This window comes from Metopolophium dirhodum, chromosome 4 (genome assembly GCF_019925205.1).
Source record: "Metopolophium dirhodum isolate CAU chromosome 4, ASM1992520v1, whole genome shotgun sequence".
NCBI classification, from domain to species: Eukaryota; Metazoa; Arthropoda; class Insecta; order Hemiptera; family Aphididae; genus Metopolophium; species Metopolophium dirhodum.
The window spans coordinates 34,921,885-34,934,597 of NC_083563.1; the positions used below are offsets into that span (position 1 = coordinate 34,921,885).

Sequence of the window (12,713 nt, forward strand, 5' to 3'; positions counted from 1 at the left end):
CTGAGCATTTTCAATTTCGACCTCTAAAAGTACAATTTGCTTCCAAAAACATACATCGGGCATCGCAGTTTATGATCAGAGCATTTTTTCTACCAGAAAATTTCTACCAGGCTATACCATAAATGACCAATGATTTTCGACAGTTAATTTTTGCACCATCATTCTTAAATGGTCGTAATACATAATAGGTTTCCGAGAAAAAATTGAAAATTTCTCTATACTTGAATGATTTATACCGCTAAATTTCACAAATGTTTTGTTTGAAAAAAAATTTCAAACCAATACTTCTCCCTCATCCAAAATTCTTGATCAATCCTCTGAACACCATTGTAACAATTATTTATACGTTTTAACAGGCAATGTTAAATTTAAATCCATCCATTAGGTACTATACTTTTACCATATTTAACGAACAAAACTTTCATGTTTATTAAGAAAATTAAAAAATTAAAAACATGAACTAGAAATTAGTATGCTTACAACTACAGGTTATAATCAGCGGTTAGTCCTGGTTGAATGATTTTAAATTGATCAATGTAAAACAAGTTTTAGAAACTAGACAAAATATTAATTTTTGCGTTAACCAATATTTTTAAATTGTTCGGAAATGATAGATGGAGGAAACGAAACTTCAGTAATATTTTTGACCATAACTTTATAAAATACACTCTTAAATGACCAATGCCATTGAGGTTTTATTTAAAATAATAATTATCGTCTGATTGCAACTTATCGGATAACAATCGAATGACAATTATATTCTAAGGGTTATGTAAATGCATAAAATGTAAATTACATAATGTAATTGTATCTATATAGTAAAAGAAAAAATGAGTAGGTACCTATATATCCACGGAAAACAACATATACAAGGGCGTGTTTATAAAATTCTTTCTTAAAAAAAAAACTAATAATTACTATTATTATTTTATAATGCCTATTGAGAAGGTATTAAGTTCCTTAAAAAAAATTTTATATGCAACTGTATTGTTGGTAATCAATTTTATTCATATGATTATATAAGTTTATATAAGTAACATTGTTTACCTTGACAGAATAGAAATAATTCCGTTTATGAAAAATTTAAATGTCCAGTCTATAAAACCGTTTATTTTTTAATTATCTTAATTGTTATACGTAACAATTTTTTTTTTATTGAATGCTACAACTGTCATTAATATGGTACAATAATAAATTTGTTACTTAATAGTTAATATATTATTACCTATTCGTTACTATGGTAGGTATTAGGTACACACCATTTTCATTTTTCATGTTGGTAGGTGGCAAGAGCAAAAAACCTTATCATAAAGTAAAGATAATATTTTCTATAAGTAAGCTTTAATTATAACGAAAATTAAGTACAAGTATGGTTTGTACTTTAAAAATATCGTTTTCTTTTATTAAATCGGTTAGTTTCCAACTCACCATTTGATAGTTAAAATTGCAAATAATTTCAGAACATTTTGATTACATCCCTAAAATATCTAATAGGGGCCGTATATACGAGTATCATAGTACATTTGATGAGTATACGCTAAAAAACCTATACAAGTATGAGTATACTTCTTTAATCAATACACCACTAAGCAAGAATGCTGCTCATTTATTGGCATTGTCAATCTTTTATACAAGTAAAAAACCCGAATACAATATAATAATACATAACAATGCTTTTTAGAAAGAAGATAGTCTTAATTACTTATGTCCTAAAATTATATTAATTATTATTGAAAATTAAAACATTTGATATAGGCACATACTGCAGTATATTAAAGTAAAATTATTATTTATACTTAAAAATCAAACACAAACATGCATTGTATTTATTGGTTAAACCTAAGATATATTATGTAGTTGAATCAATGATTTCAATCGTACAAATAAATATGATAATATCACATTCGTATATATCATATAAAGTTATAGTGATTTTTTTTTTAATATATATAAATACACAGTAATTTCAAGTTTTTTAATTTCTGTATAATTTTAAACTTAAAAATGCAATAAGCTCAATAAAATATTTTAAAGTTATTCAGTATTTCTTAAAGGAACACCAAACCAACATCAACGGTATGTTTGTCACTATGTCACTAATAGAAAAATAATTTTGAAGTATCAAAAATATTGTCTCAAATTGGTTTTTAGTAATCAAAATATTTATTTAAAAATGAATGATATTTATATAAATATTTAACAATTAATAATATCTAAATAATTATTTTTAAATATAACCAGTTATTAAAGTAAAATAAAAATCCATAACATCACACAAAATATTATCTTTAATTTGTATAATAGTTCACGAGAGAAATATTTAAGAAATATTGGCGAGGTGTCTTATAAATAGAATTGCTGCAATTATTTTTAGTCACGTGGTTGTATTTGACTTATTAATGTACACATTTGGTGGTTCAAACTTTCATTTGGTAATCTTTTCAAGTATGAATATAATTAATTTTACATAAGTATATGTAAAATGTATGTACTATAACGAATCATATATGAACAGAACCAACGCTTATGACGATTTGATTTTGTCTTCTGTATCTATTTTGTCAATTTTATCTTCTTTATTTTTCTTGTTAGCTCTGCCTATTACGTTTAATTTATCTTTCTTATAAGCGGATTTATAAAAATCCATGAACAAATAAATAAATGCAAAGAGATCGATAATTACGGTAAATGACAACGCTCGTGGCATGGTGCAGTCATATTTATACAGATAAGCCATAAAAGCTACTGCGATGAATAGTTGAGCCTAGAAAAAAAAACAATTGAAAATTACATGACTTGTTCCCATTTTATTCAGTACGAATGGGATAATTACGTTTTTGGGTACTCACAATTTGTAATCGAGTCACATACACTTTCCACCACAGATATTTGTGCATATATGGTCCAAGAGCAGCAAGGAAATAATATCCGTACATAGCGATATGGACACTTGAGTTGAGCAACGCACCATAAGCCGCTTGTTCGCCTGTAGACGTAATTATTAAAATTGTATTATTAATCATCCAACGTGTCTAGCCCGTACGGGTATATACATTAAAAATTTAAAACATGCGAGTTATGTTAACAGTTTTTAAATTTCAAATCAATATGATATTATGTATAACAATAATTAGATAAAATTAAATTTGATATTTTCTTAATAGTTTATTTTACACTCCGAATTTCAATTATAGGTAGGTTACCAGCTACTATTCCTACAATTTTAATGATGTTTAAATTAATGCTTTGATTTTCAGTTGCTAATACGACGCACACAAGTCTACATTTTTTTATTCTACGTATATATTTATTAATAAATATACAGTGTGGTTCTGTTAAACACTTATTTTCTAGAAAAATATGTATACATGATTTTGGAAATATTATTTTTATTACATTATTTTAAGTCTTTACAAACAAACATTTTTAAAAGAAAATGAAATATTTCACTATTTTATATCATTATTATTTTTGATTTTTTGAACGATAGCATCGATTTAAAAAATTTAAGATTTTGATTTAAAATTTCTATATTTTTTTTGTATGTTCAAATAATTTCAATGAATATCTTACACGATTTAATAAATTGTATTGTTCAATTATTTTTAAAACTGAATATTACAAAGGTTACTGATTAGTAGGTATAAGTTAAAACGGTACGAACTACTTTTGTCTCTCAATAATGACTTTAATAATTAGTATAAAAAGCAATTAATAATAAAATATTTAATATAAATGTATTTACTTTTAAAAAATCTCATATGTATCCAACACGAAATTACCATTTTTGTATGATGGTAAACATGTAAAAAAGATACATGGGATTGTTTTTTTCTCAAAACAAAAAATACCTGTAATCAATATCACGTAATGGTAAACAATAATATAATATTGAATTATTATTTTAATTGTTAATATTCTATTTCTTAACTGTCAAAACTTACTGTATCCAACAAATCAATGATTTTTGACATGAAGTAAAACCATGAAACAGTGTGTAGCTATGAAATTAAAAATTGTTATAAATAGATTATTAAATATAATTAGTACATTCAGTGGCGGTGACAGGACTTTTTAACGTGGAAATAGGAACTGTAGCAAGTTATTTCACTTTCGGGCAAGTCTAGAGATTCTAAAATAATACATTCCACATCCAGTTTAGTACACCGCATCCATTATTTTAACGCATATAATTGTGTACACAACAGTAATATATTTTAGTGCAAAACAAATTTTTATTATGACTTTTCATTACTAGATAGTATTTGAGTACCAACCTACAATAAATTTACTGTACAAATTATATAGTAAAAAATCATAAAATAAACATATTAAGCATAATTAACAGTTAGACATAATACATAATTTATTAGCTCTTGTAATAAATTTAATTATGTACTAAAAATGTGTTTTTTAAATTGTATTAAGTTATTTTAACACTACGATCGAATGACTCACTGAAATCCACGATCGAGCATCAGTGTATAAATTAATTTAGTATCACAGGTACACAGCGCTTACTGATAGTGTTACAATATAAAGTCAATATTGTGTACAAAAATTGAGATTATGGTATATACATGATATGTATAGGTACCATTGTTACTGTCATTACTCATTAGTAAATTGATATATTAGAGTTTGATATATTAAAATATATTATAGAAATGTTTAGGGTATTGAATTTCCCACCATTGCCCGCACTTTGTGTCACTCTTATAGAACTTATGTTTAGTTATAGACTGACACTGTGAATTCAAATCGAATCCATGATCGAGAGTGGCACTGGTGGACGTATAAACTATAACTACCTATAGGCAACGCGATCTATATATTATAAAATCCACAATAGAAATCGGTTACAACGAGTTTCGTGGGCAAACGAATTGTTCTCATTGTAAACGGAAAGCCCAAAAATAACCTCTCCCCCCAAAAAAAACTAATTTTAGCTCATGTAGCCAATATCTCATCTCGTACTTACTATAATCACAGGTGTACTCGTTGTAGTCGTAGGTATATTTGAAATTTGAATGTACAACACAAAGGACCTATCGTTTTGTATAAGCAGTATCGCGTTCTAACCGACGCTTGTTGTAGAGATTTATAATGTATTATAAGCATAGGTACCTATATCTGCCTGCATGCATCAGTTGGCTACTTAATCGAGTCCTCTATCTCGGATCACGACGCATAATGTTAGTAATATAGGCCACTCTGCACATTCATAAAACAAAGTTTTTGTATTGCCGTTATTTTTCATCCTTCGTAAAATAAACACGTTTGAAAATTAATTTGACTTGAGCTTAAACAAAATCTCGATTGCTTAAAATTTAAATTTAAAACAATTATTGATTTTTATGTAACCTTAATACTATAGGTATTTATATACTCTTTAGAATAGAGTTATTGAATCACAACGAAACAACCAAAATAGATTTTTTTTAATAACTATATATGGTGTGTTGTAATGTATTTTAGATTCTGAGCGAAGCGATGAATGTATTGATTTTACAAGGATGTGTGTTTTTTTTTTATTTTTTTTTATTTTTGTGTCTGTCATCGCCTTTTAGGACAGTAAAAGTGCTTGGATTTTCTTCGACAGTAACTTTTCTGATAAGAAAGTGAATCTAGTTGATACTTTGGGGGGTCAAAAGTAAAAAGTAGTTTTCCCAGAAACCGACGTGAAAAACAAAAGAAAAATTAAGGAAAAACGGGAATTTTTACGCAAAATCTGTTTTCGAGAAAATCGATTTTGGTTTTTGGTGTAACTCTAAAACAAATGACCGTAGGGACATGACATTTTGACTGAATGTTTATAATTGCATTTCCTATACACCATAACATTTTCCAAATATTTTGACTTATTTTGAGCTGTTTACGGACATTTTAAGTTTCCATTTTTTTTTTCTATAAATATCAATAACATTTTATCTGTTGGGTAAAAAAGTTTGAAAATTTAATAGAAGGCTCCTAGGTTATTGTTTCAAAGGCAGTTGAAAAATATTAAAAATACATAAGCACAATTTTTTTTCTAAGCATTTAAAGTTCAAATTTTGACAACATTTATCAAATTTATAATTTATTAATTATTTTGTAGTTAAAAATGTATAAAATGTTTAACTTTTATGGCTAAGGATTGAAAATTCAAAACAAGGCTCCACGTAAATAGGTTTTATATAAATTACTTTATTCACAATAATATCATCAAATATACTTGGTAATATCATAGGCTGACTGACCGTTTTCGCTCAGAATCGTTTTTCTTATACAATGATATTATATTATTGAATTCAAATTCAACACCATCCATTACAGTGACCCACTTGTAACCTATTGTACAGCAAAGCGACATCCACTTACCTTCCTTTTTTATCTTTACGATTATAATATCTTTATACAGTATAATTTTTTTAGTAGTTTTTCTTACAGTGTTAATTACGAAATCAAAAAATGGCCTGTCTTAAACATGTTAAGGTACATAAATTGGAGATTTAGGCCTGGAATCTTGTGAGTCATTAAAATATCGGGCCCATAGTGATTTCCCGCAATATTATTGTATTTCAAAAAACGAATAACTGGCGACGAGCTGTGTAAACCATGTTTATAGTTTTACACAGTGTGTGAAAAAATCTAATGGAATATGAATTGAGGCAGATTTACATGTGCTAATTAGGTTTCAACTAGTTAACATTTTCAATTGAAAAATAAACGTTGCTTGAAACTTGAAGCACTTTTCCAGTAAAAAAATTTACCAACATAACTAAAAAATTCATAACACCATTGTTTGCAAATACATTTATCAATCCACTCGGAATTAAACGATCACCACTTTTATTGATATATTCCTGTATAATAAAGTCACTGCCGTACTTGCCGAGTTCGGGCCCGGAGTGGGCAATATTCACTTATATAGTTATATCCATACAAGGATAAATCATTTTAATCATGTATACTTTTACTGTTAGAAAACAATTCCAAAATTATTACATTCTTTTTATTAGATAGTTCCAGTGTCAGGCTCAAAAATATTTCGGAAGATAATGTATTTAAGGGGTTTTTTTTTGCTTAATATGTATTATTTAGCAATTATAATTAATAAAATAATATACTCACACATTTTATTAAATATCTCTCGTGTTGGGTTTCATTAGTGATATGACACAGGTGAGTAAATATATACTTTGGTATACCGGGAGTCAAAATTATCTAAAATGAAAAACAAAAATGTTTAAATATAAACTCCATTTTTTACGATTTTGTCACGTGACAGTTAATGTTATTTATTTTAACATCCTGCTGGCTCCGGATATTGTCACTTTCATTTTTCAATTTTATTACTTATGGGTGAGAGAAGAGATACATTATGTTTTCTGTATTGATAACTATAACTATGTATACACATAATAACTTATGACACAACATATCTCATAAAAACAGTCTTTGTATAAACCTCAGATACAAATACGTTTGCTTTAAAAATTGCTTTCGATATATAAGGTTTAGTTAAGCGATAGATATTAATATATTTATGAAAAATAAAACGAGAATTTGATATATTATTTATGATTTTTAGTATGAGATGTTCATGAGCTATCAAAATACCTAATTATATTGATATATAATACAGTTCAACAATGAGTATCAACTTAAAACTAAAGTTAGTACATGTTTAGTTTTCACTCTATGTTTTAAAAATAAAAATAATAATTTAAGAAAATATGTTTAAAGTCTTAATCAAGATATGTTTTATTATTGTGATCGTTTGATATTTTAATAATTGTGGCTCAGTTAATTTATATAAAACAACATTTTTGATATGTCACATTTTCGTGAGTACAAAATATGTGGGTTGTAACTTAATTTGTTTGTAGTTATAGACGACGCCCTATATTTTTTATCTTTGAATCTGCACAACGCATTAGAGAATGCAATTTGGGTGTATAAAATAACGTTGAGAATTTTTAATTAATTAAAATATTTAACTTCGTTGTGAGCATACTGTAAAATAATTACATGTATATATTATATATTATACACACATGAAATATGTATCATAGAAACTTTGTTAATAATTATTTTGCTGTCATTTATTATTATTAAATTAATAAAATTAAAATTAAAACCATTAGCGATAACAATCGGAATTTCACTACAGCTGCTTGCTGACTAACATGAAAAATTCTGATAAAATATATCCTCGGCATTTTAAAAACGTCGAGGCCACACAATGTTATTGCTAAGTAGGTGGGTATTTAAAAGAAACTTGATTTGCTGTTTCATCAACGTCGAGGCATTATTACAGTAATGATTGTGTACTTATACAACATGTTCCTTGAGTTTAATTTTCTAATAAAAAAGTTCATAAAGGATAAGTTTATCCTTAAAATACAATTTGCATATATTAGCAAACATACAGCATTGAGTTATTGAGCATAAGTATTTATTTGTAAGACTAAATAGTTGATCGTAGTGTATTTAAATATAGAATTAAAGATCTTTTTATATTTTTAAACAAGATATTTTAAGATACTTCAAAACTGTTATTTTTTAGTATTTTTTATGCTAAATGTATTTTAAACGTAATATTGTGATGATTGTTCTCAAAAAACATTTAAATATCCACTCACCCATAAACAAAGCAGACCGTTGTAGGAGAATTGAATAAAGTTGAAAACCAAAATTACATTAGTAATTTTGAATGGTTGTCGATTCTCCATCATTTTTGGACCTATTTTTATTACGAAAAATAAGTACACAATGATTATCCCGAGCACGGGCCATGGCTTGTTTACGAATAACCATGAATCGATTTCTTCATCTATATAATAATAAACTTTTTAATATTTAATTCACATTATGTTATATACATCATAATAGTTTATATAACACATTTCAATGTAGTTCATACATTATAATATGATAGCTGATGTATAAAACCTAAATATTATTGACTACGTTTTATTGTTTACTTATTTAAGTATAATAAATAATCATAAGCAGCAGATATCATGTAACTGCTTACAATTCATGATCTTTATGTATGCTTAAAAAAAATCGACCGTACAAATTATTCCTCACCGTATTTGACTTCACTTTTCACGAACTCTTTGATAGAATCTTTTGTTTGAAGTATATAGTTTAATATGGATGTAATTTCCGTCATTTTTGTTTTATTTTCACTTTAAATGAAATCGTTTTTCATCAATGTTAAGTGTGGATTCTTGAACAGAAAAAAATATATTCATATCGATTAACATTACAAAATATAATCATATCTGAGTATTGTAAATTATGTAAAACTTGTTGCAATAAAAAATTAAAATTTGTATTGAAAATATCGCGATAACAATAAGTATTTAAGTTTTAAAATTATAATAATCTTTTACATTACTTATTAAATACGATGTATATAACTTAAAGTAGTTACCTTATTTATAAGTAAAACAAGATGAATATTTTTTTTGGTCCTTATTAGAGGTTAAAATAATTAATTAATCTAATTTGTGTTAATTGTACTATGATATAAATGGATTTTGAACAAATTTGTTTCGGTTAACAAAAAACGAACGTGTGGTTTACTTCATGGTTATGTGTACACGTCGATAAAATTAAGACAAAACACTGATTTCGTTATTAGAACTTCATATTCTTCTCGTGAACTATTGTATATTTATAATTAAATTAATGCGTAGTCACGAGCGTGTATTGATTTAATTTGTTCAACGCATTTGACGAACTATAATACCAGTTTTCAATTGGGTATTCACTTTCGGTTTCAAATGGGCACATCTTGGAACCATTCAAACGCTTAAATATAGTAAGACGTAAGTTTTAATGTCAATAAATGCGTGAGAAACCGGCAAGCCCGGATTAAGGTCTCTTAAAAGAGCCCTAGTAGGTACTCGATATTTGGTTGTGAGTCCCTTAGTGATGAAAATAAAATACATCACAAAGGTTTATACGTTTCAACATGCCATGAATATAGTAAAATTGCTAAACCGTCATTGAATTTGAAGTAAAATAGTAGAATGTTACCCAAAATCCAAAATATAAATTTATATTATGCTGATACGCCGACATGGTAAAAATATAGATACATTTTATAATATGACAATTTAGTTTTGCTCTTGTTAATAATAGTAATGCAAGATTCCTCATACGTTTTGTCTATAGGTATTTATCAAACAAATACCGGAAAGTTAAATTAAATTTTTATGAGCGCTTTGAAGTTTATTTAAAATGTTTACAACATTGGATAGATATAAGATATAACACTCGATTACTCATGGAACGATTTTATTATATTGTCATAAATCAAAAATGAATAAACTGAGATACTTAACATTTTCTATAAATGATACAATTTTCAAAATATTTTGTTTCGTTTTGAGATATTCATAGACATTTATAATTTTTTATTTTTATTTTTTTCTTTAAATATCAATCAAATTTTATTCGTTGGGTCAAAAACTTGAACATTTTATACAAACGTCACAACATTTGTTTAAAAATATTAAAGATACATAAGTAGGCAAGATTTTTTTTATAAGCATTTCAATTTAAATATTGAAAACATTTATCACCTTTAAAATGTACAGTTTATTTTGTTGTTAAAAATTGAAAACAAGGTTCCACGTAAGTAGTTTATCATTAAACAACAAATTTAAGAAATATATAAACACAGTTAATTTTTATAGTTATTTTAAGTTTAAATTTAGACAAAATTACATATTAAAACCCAAGAATAACGAATTTATTTATTTTGTTGTAATTTAAGAATATTTTATTCGTGGGTCATTGAAACTTTTAGAGTAGATATATTATTATAATTTATACATAATAACATTTTTAAAAACAATTTTTTCGACAAAAATGACTTTAACCTACTCTAGTACCTACTAATGCATAATAATAAAACAAATTACTTCAATCACGCAATAATATCATAAAATGTACCTACTTAGTAATATTATAGGCTTATAGTCTGTCTTTGCTCTGAATCGTTTTTCGTATACAATGATTTTATATCATTAAATTCAAATTTAACACATCCATTACAGTTGCTCTATAGACAACTAATGCACAGTAGAGCGTTATTATTTGCATAATTTAGAGTTACAAGTTTGCCATTAACATTAAAACATAATCAATAAACTCATATTAATTTCCAATATTTAAAAACTATACAAATCTGGTTGCTACGGGCAGCGTAAGTCTTTGAAATATATAATACAATTGGTGTATGGTGTGATAGTATTCAGTAGTTGGTATATATTTGTTACAACGATACACGGACATTTATTATAGGTACAGCCTAAAAGTTATAAGTTATGGCGTACTTTTCGTACAGTATATTGACCCTATATCACACCAATATGTCGAATATCGCAGCACTGGATAATTCGTCCAAACTCGTCGCGACCGAATTAATGCTCGAGGTTTTCAACGAAGTCCGGACAAATTGTCGGAAAGCTCTGGAAAGTCGTGATCTCTCGAGTTTGGGGTTACACGGACGATTTAGATCGATGCCTAATTATATAGCAGTGCAGACAAATTCTGCATGCGATGCACCCGAGATCGGGTTATCGTCCCATTGCCTCCACGAGACAGTTAGTTTGCAGAGTATATGTTAACCTGCGGCGGCCGCTGTGGTGTAGGAACGGACTCGATGGTAGAGTAGGGCGTTATTCGAATGAAATGGATGAAATGGATGATCGGTTAGATTTATTCGAATAAATTATTATTCGGATGGTTTTTGCACAGTTATTCAAATAAAAATGTATGTGAATAATTTTCAAACATGATTATTCGAATAGTTTGAAAACATTATTATTCGAATAATGTTCAACTAAAACTATTCGGCTAAATTTCAAACATAGTTATTCGAATAATTTTCGTTTATTTTATTTGGGCAAACATATGGCTGGTTATTTAAAACAGGTAGACAACATTGATCTGCTCATTGAAAATAAAAAAACATAGTATATCTAAAATAGGAGGAACTTTTGGTGAACGGTTTCTCTACTCGAGCACCTTATTATACCATTTGTATCACAATATATAATATATTGTTGTCACATTTATCTACTTATTATGCTTCTTGTAAAGATCGTCAAGGCTTATTATAATACATAAATTATATTAAAAAAAAAAGGTGGGTAAGTGGATGTCACTCTGCTGTACAGCAGGTTACAAGTGGGTCACTGTAATGGATGGTGTTAAATTTGAATTCAATGATATAATATCATTGTATAAGAAAAACGATTCTGAGCGAAAACGGTCAGTCACCCTATGATATTACCAAGTATATTTGATGATATTATTGTGAATAAAGTAATTTATATAATATAACCTATTTACGTGGAGCCTTGTTTTCAATTTTCAATCCTTCCTAGACAGCATTTTAGATTCTGAGCGGAGCGATGAATGTATTGATTTTACAATGATGTGTGTTTTTTTTTTATTTTTTTTTATTTTTGTGTCTGTCATCACCTTTTAGGACAGTAAAAGTGCTTGGATTTCCTTTAACAGTAACTTTTCTGATAGGAAAGTGAATCTAGTTGGTACTTTGAGGGGACAAAAGTAAAAATTTCTCAGTAGTTTTTAAAAGTGACGTGAAAAACAAAAGAAATATTATGGAAAAACGGGAATTTTTACGCAAAATCTGTCTTCGAGAAAATAGATTTTGGTTTTTGGTGCAACTCTAAAAAAAA

General features: G+C 27.1%; 1 protein-coding gene across 1 annotated transcript; it reads right to left on the bottom strand.

Annotated features, from left to right (window-relative positions):
• Positions 1 to 1,532: 1,532 nt before the first annotated feature.
• LOC132943108 (elongation of very long chain fatty acids protein 4-like) lies at positions 1,533 to 9,607 on the bottom strand. Its single transcript, XM_061011919.1, has 8 exons — positions 9,428 to 9,607; positions 9,079 to 9,220; positions 8,628 to 8,818; positions 7,114 to 7,206; positions 3,945 to 4,001; positions 3,746 to 3,851; positions 2,850 to 2,986; positions 1,533 to 2,764 (listed from the first exon to the last, which is right to left on the bottom strand). Exons 2-8 carry the CDS (start codon positions 9,161 to 9,163, stop codon positions 2,525 to 2,527), a joined length of 909 nt encoding a protein of 302 aa, XP_060867902.1. The 5' UTR covers positions 9,164 to 9,220; positions 9,428 to 9,607; the 3' UTR covers positions 1,533 to 2,524.
• Positions 9,608 to 12,713: the final 3,106 nt, after the last annotated feature.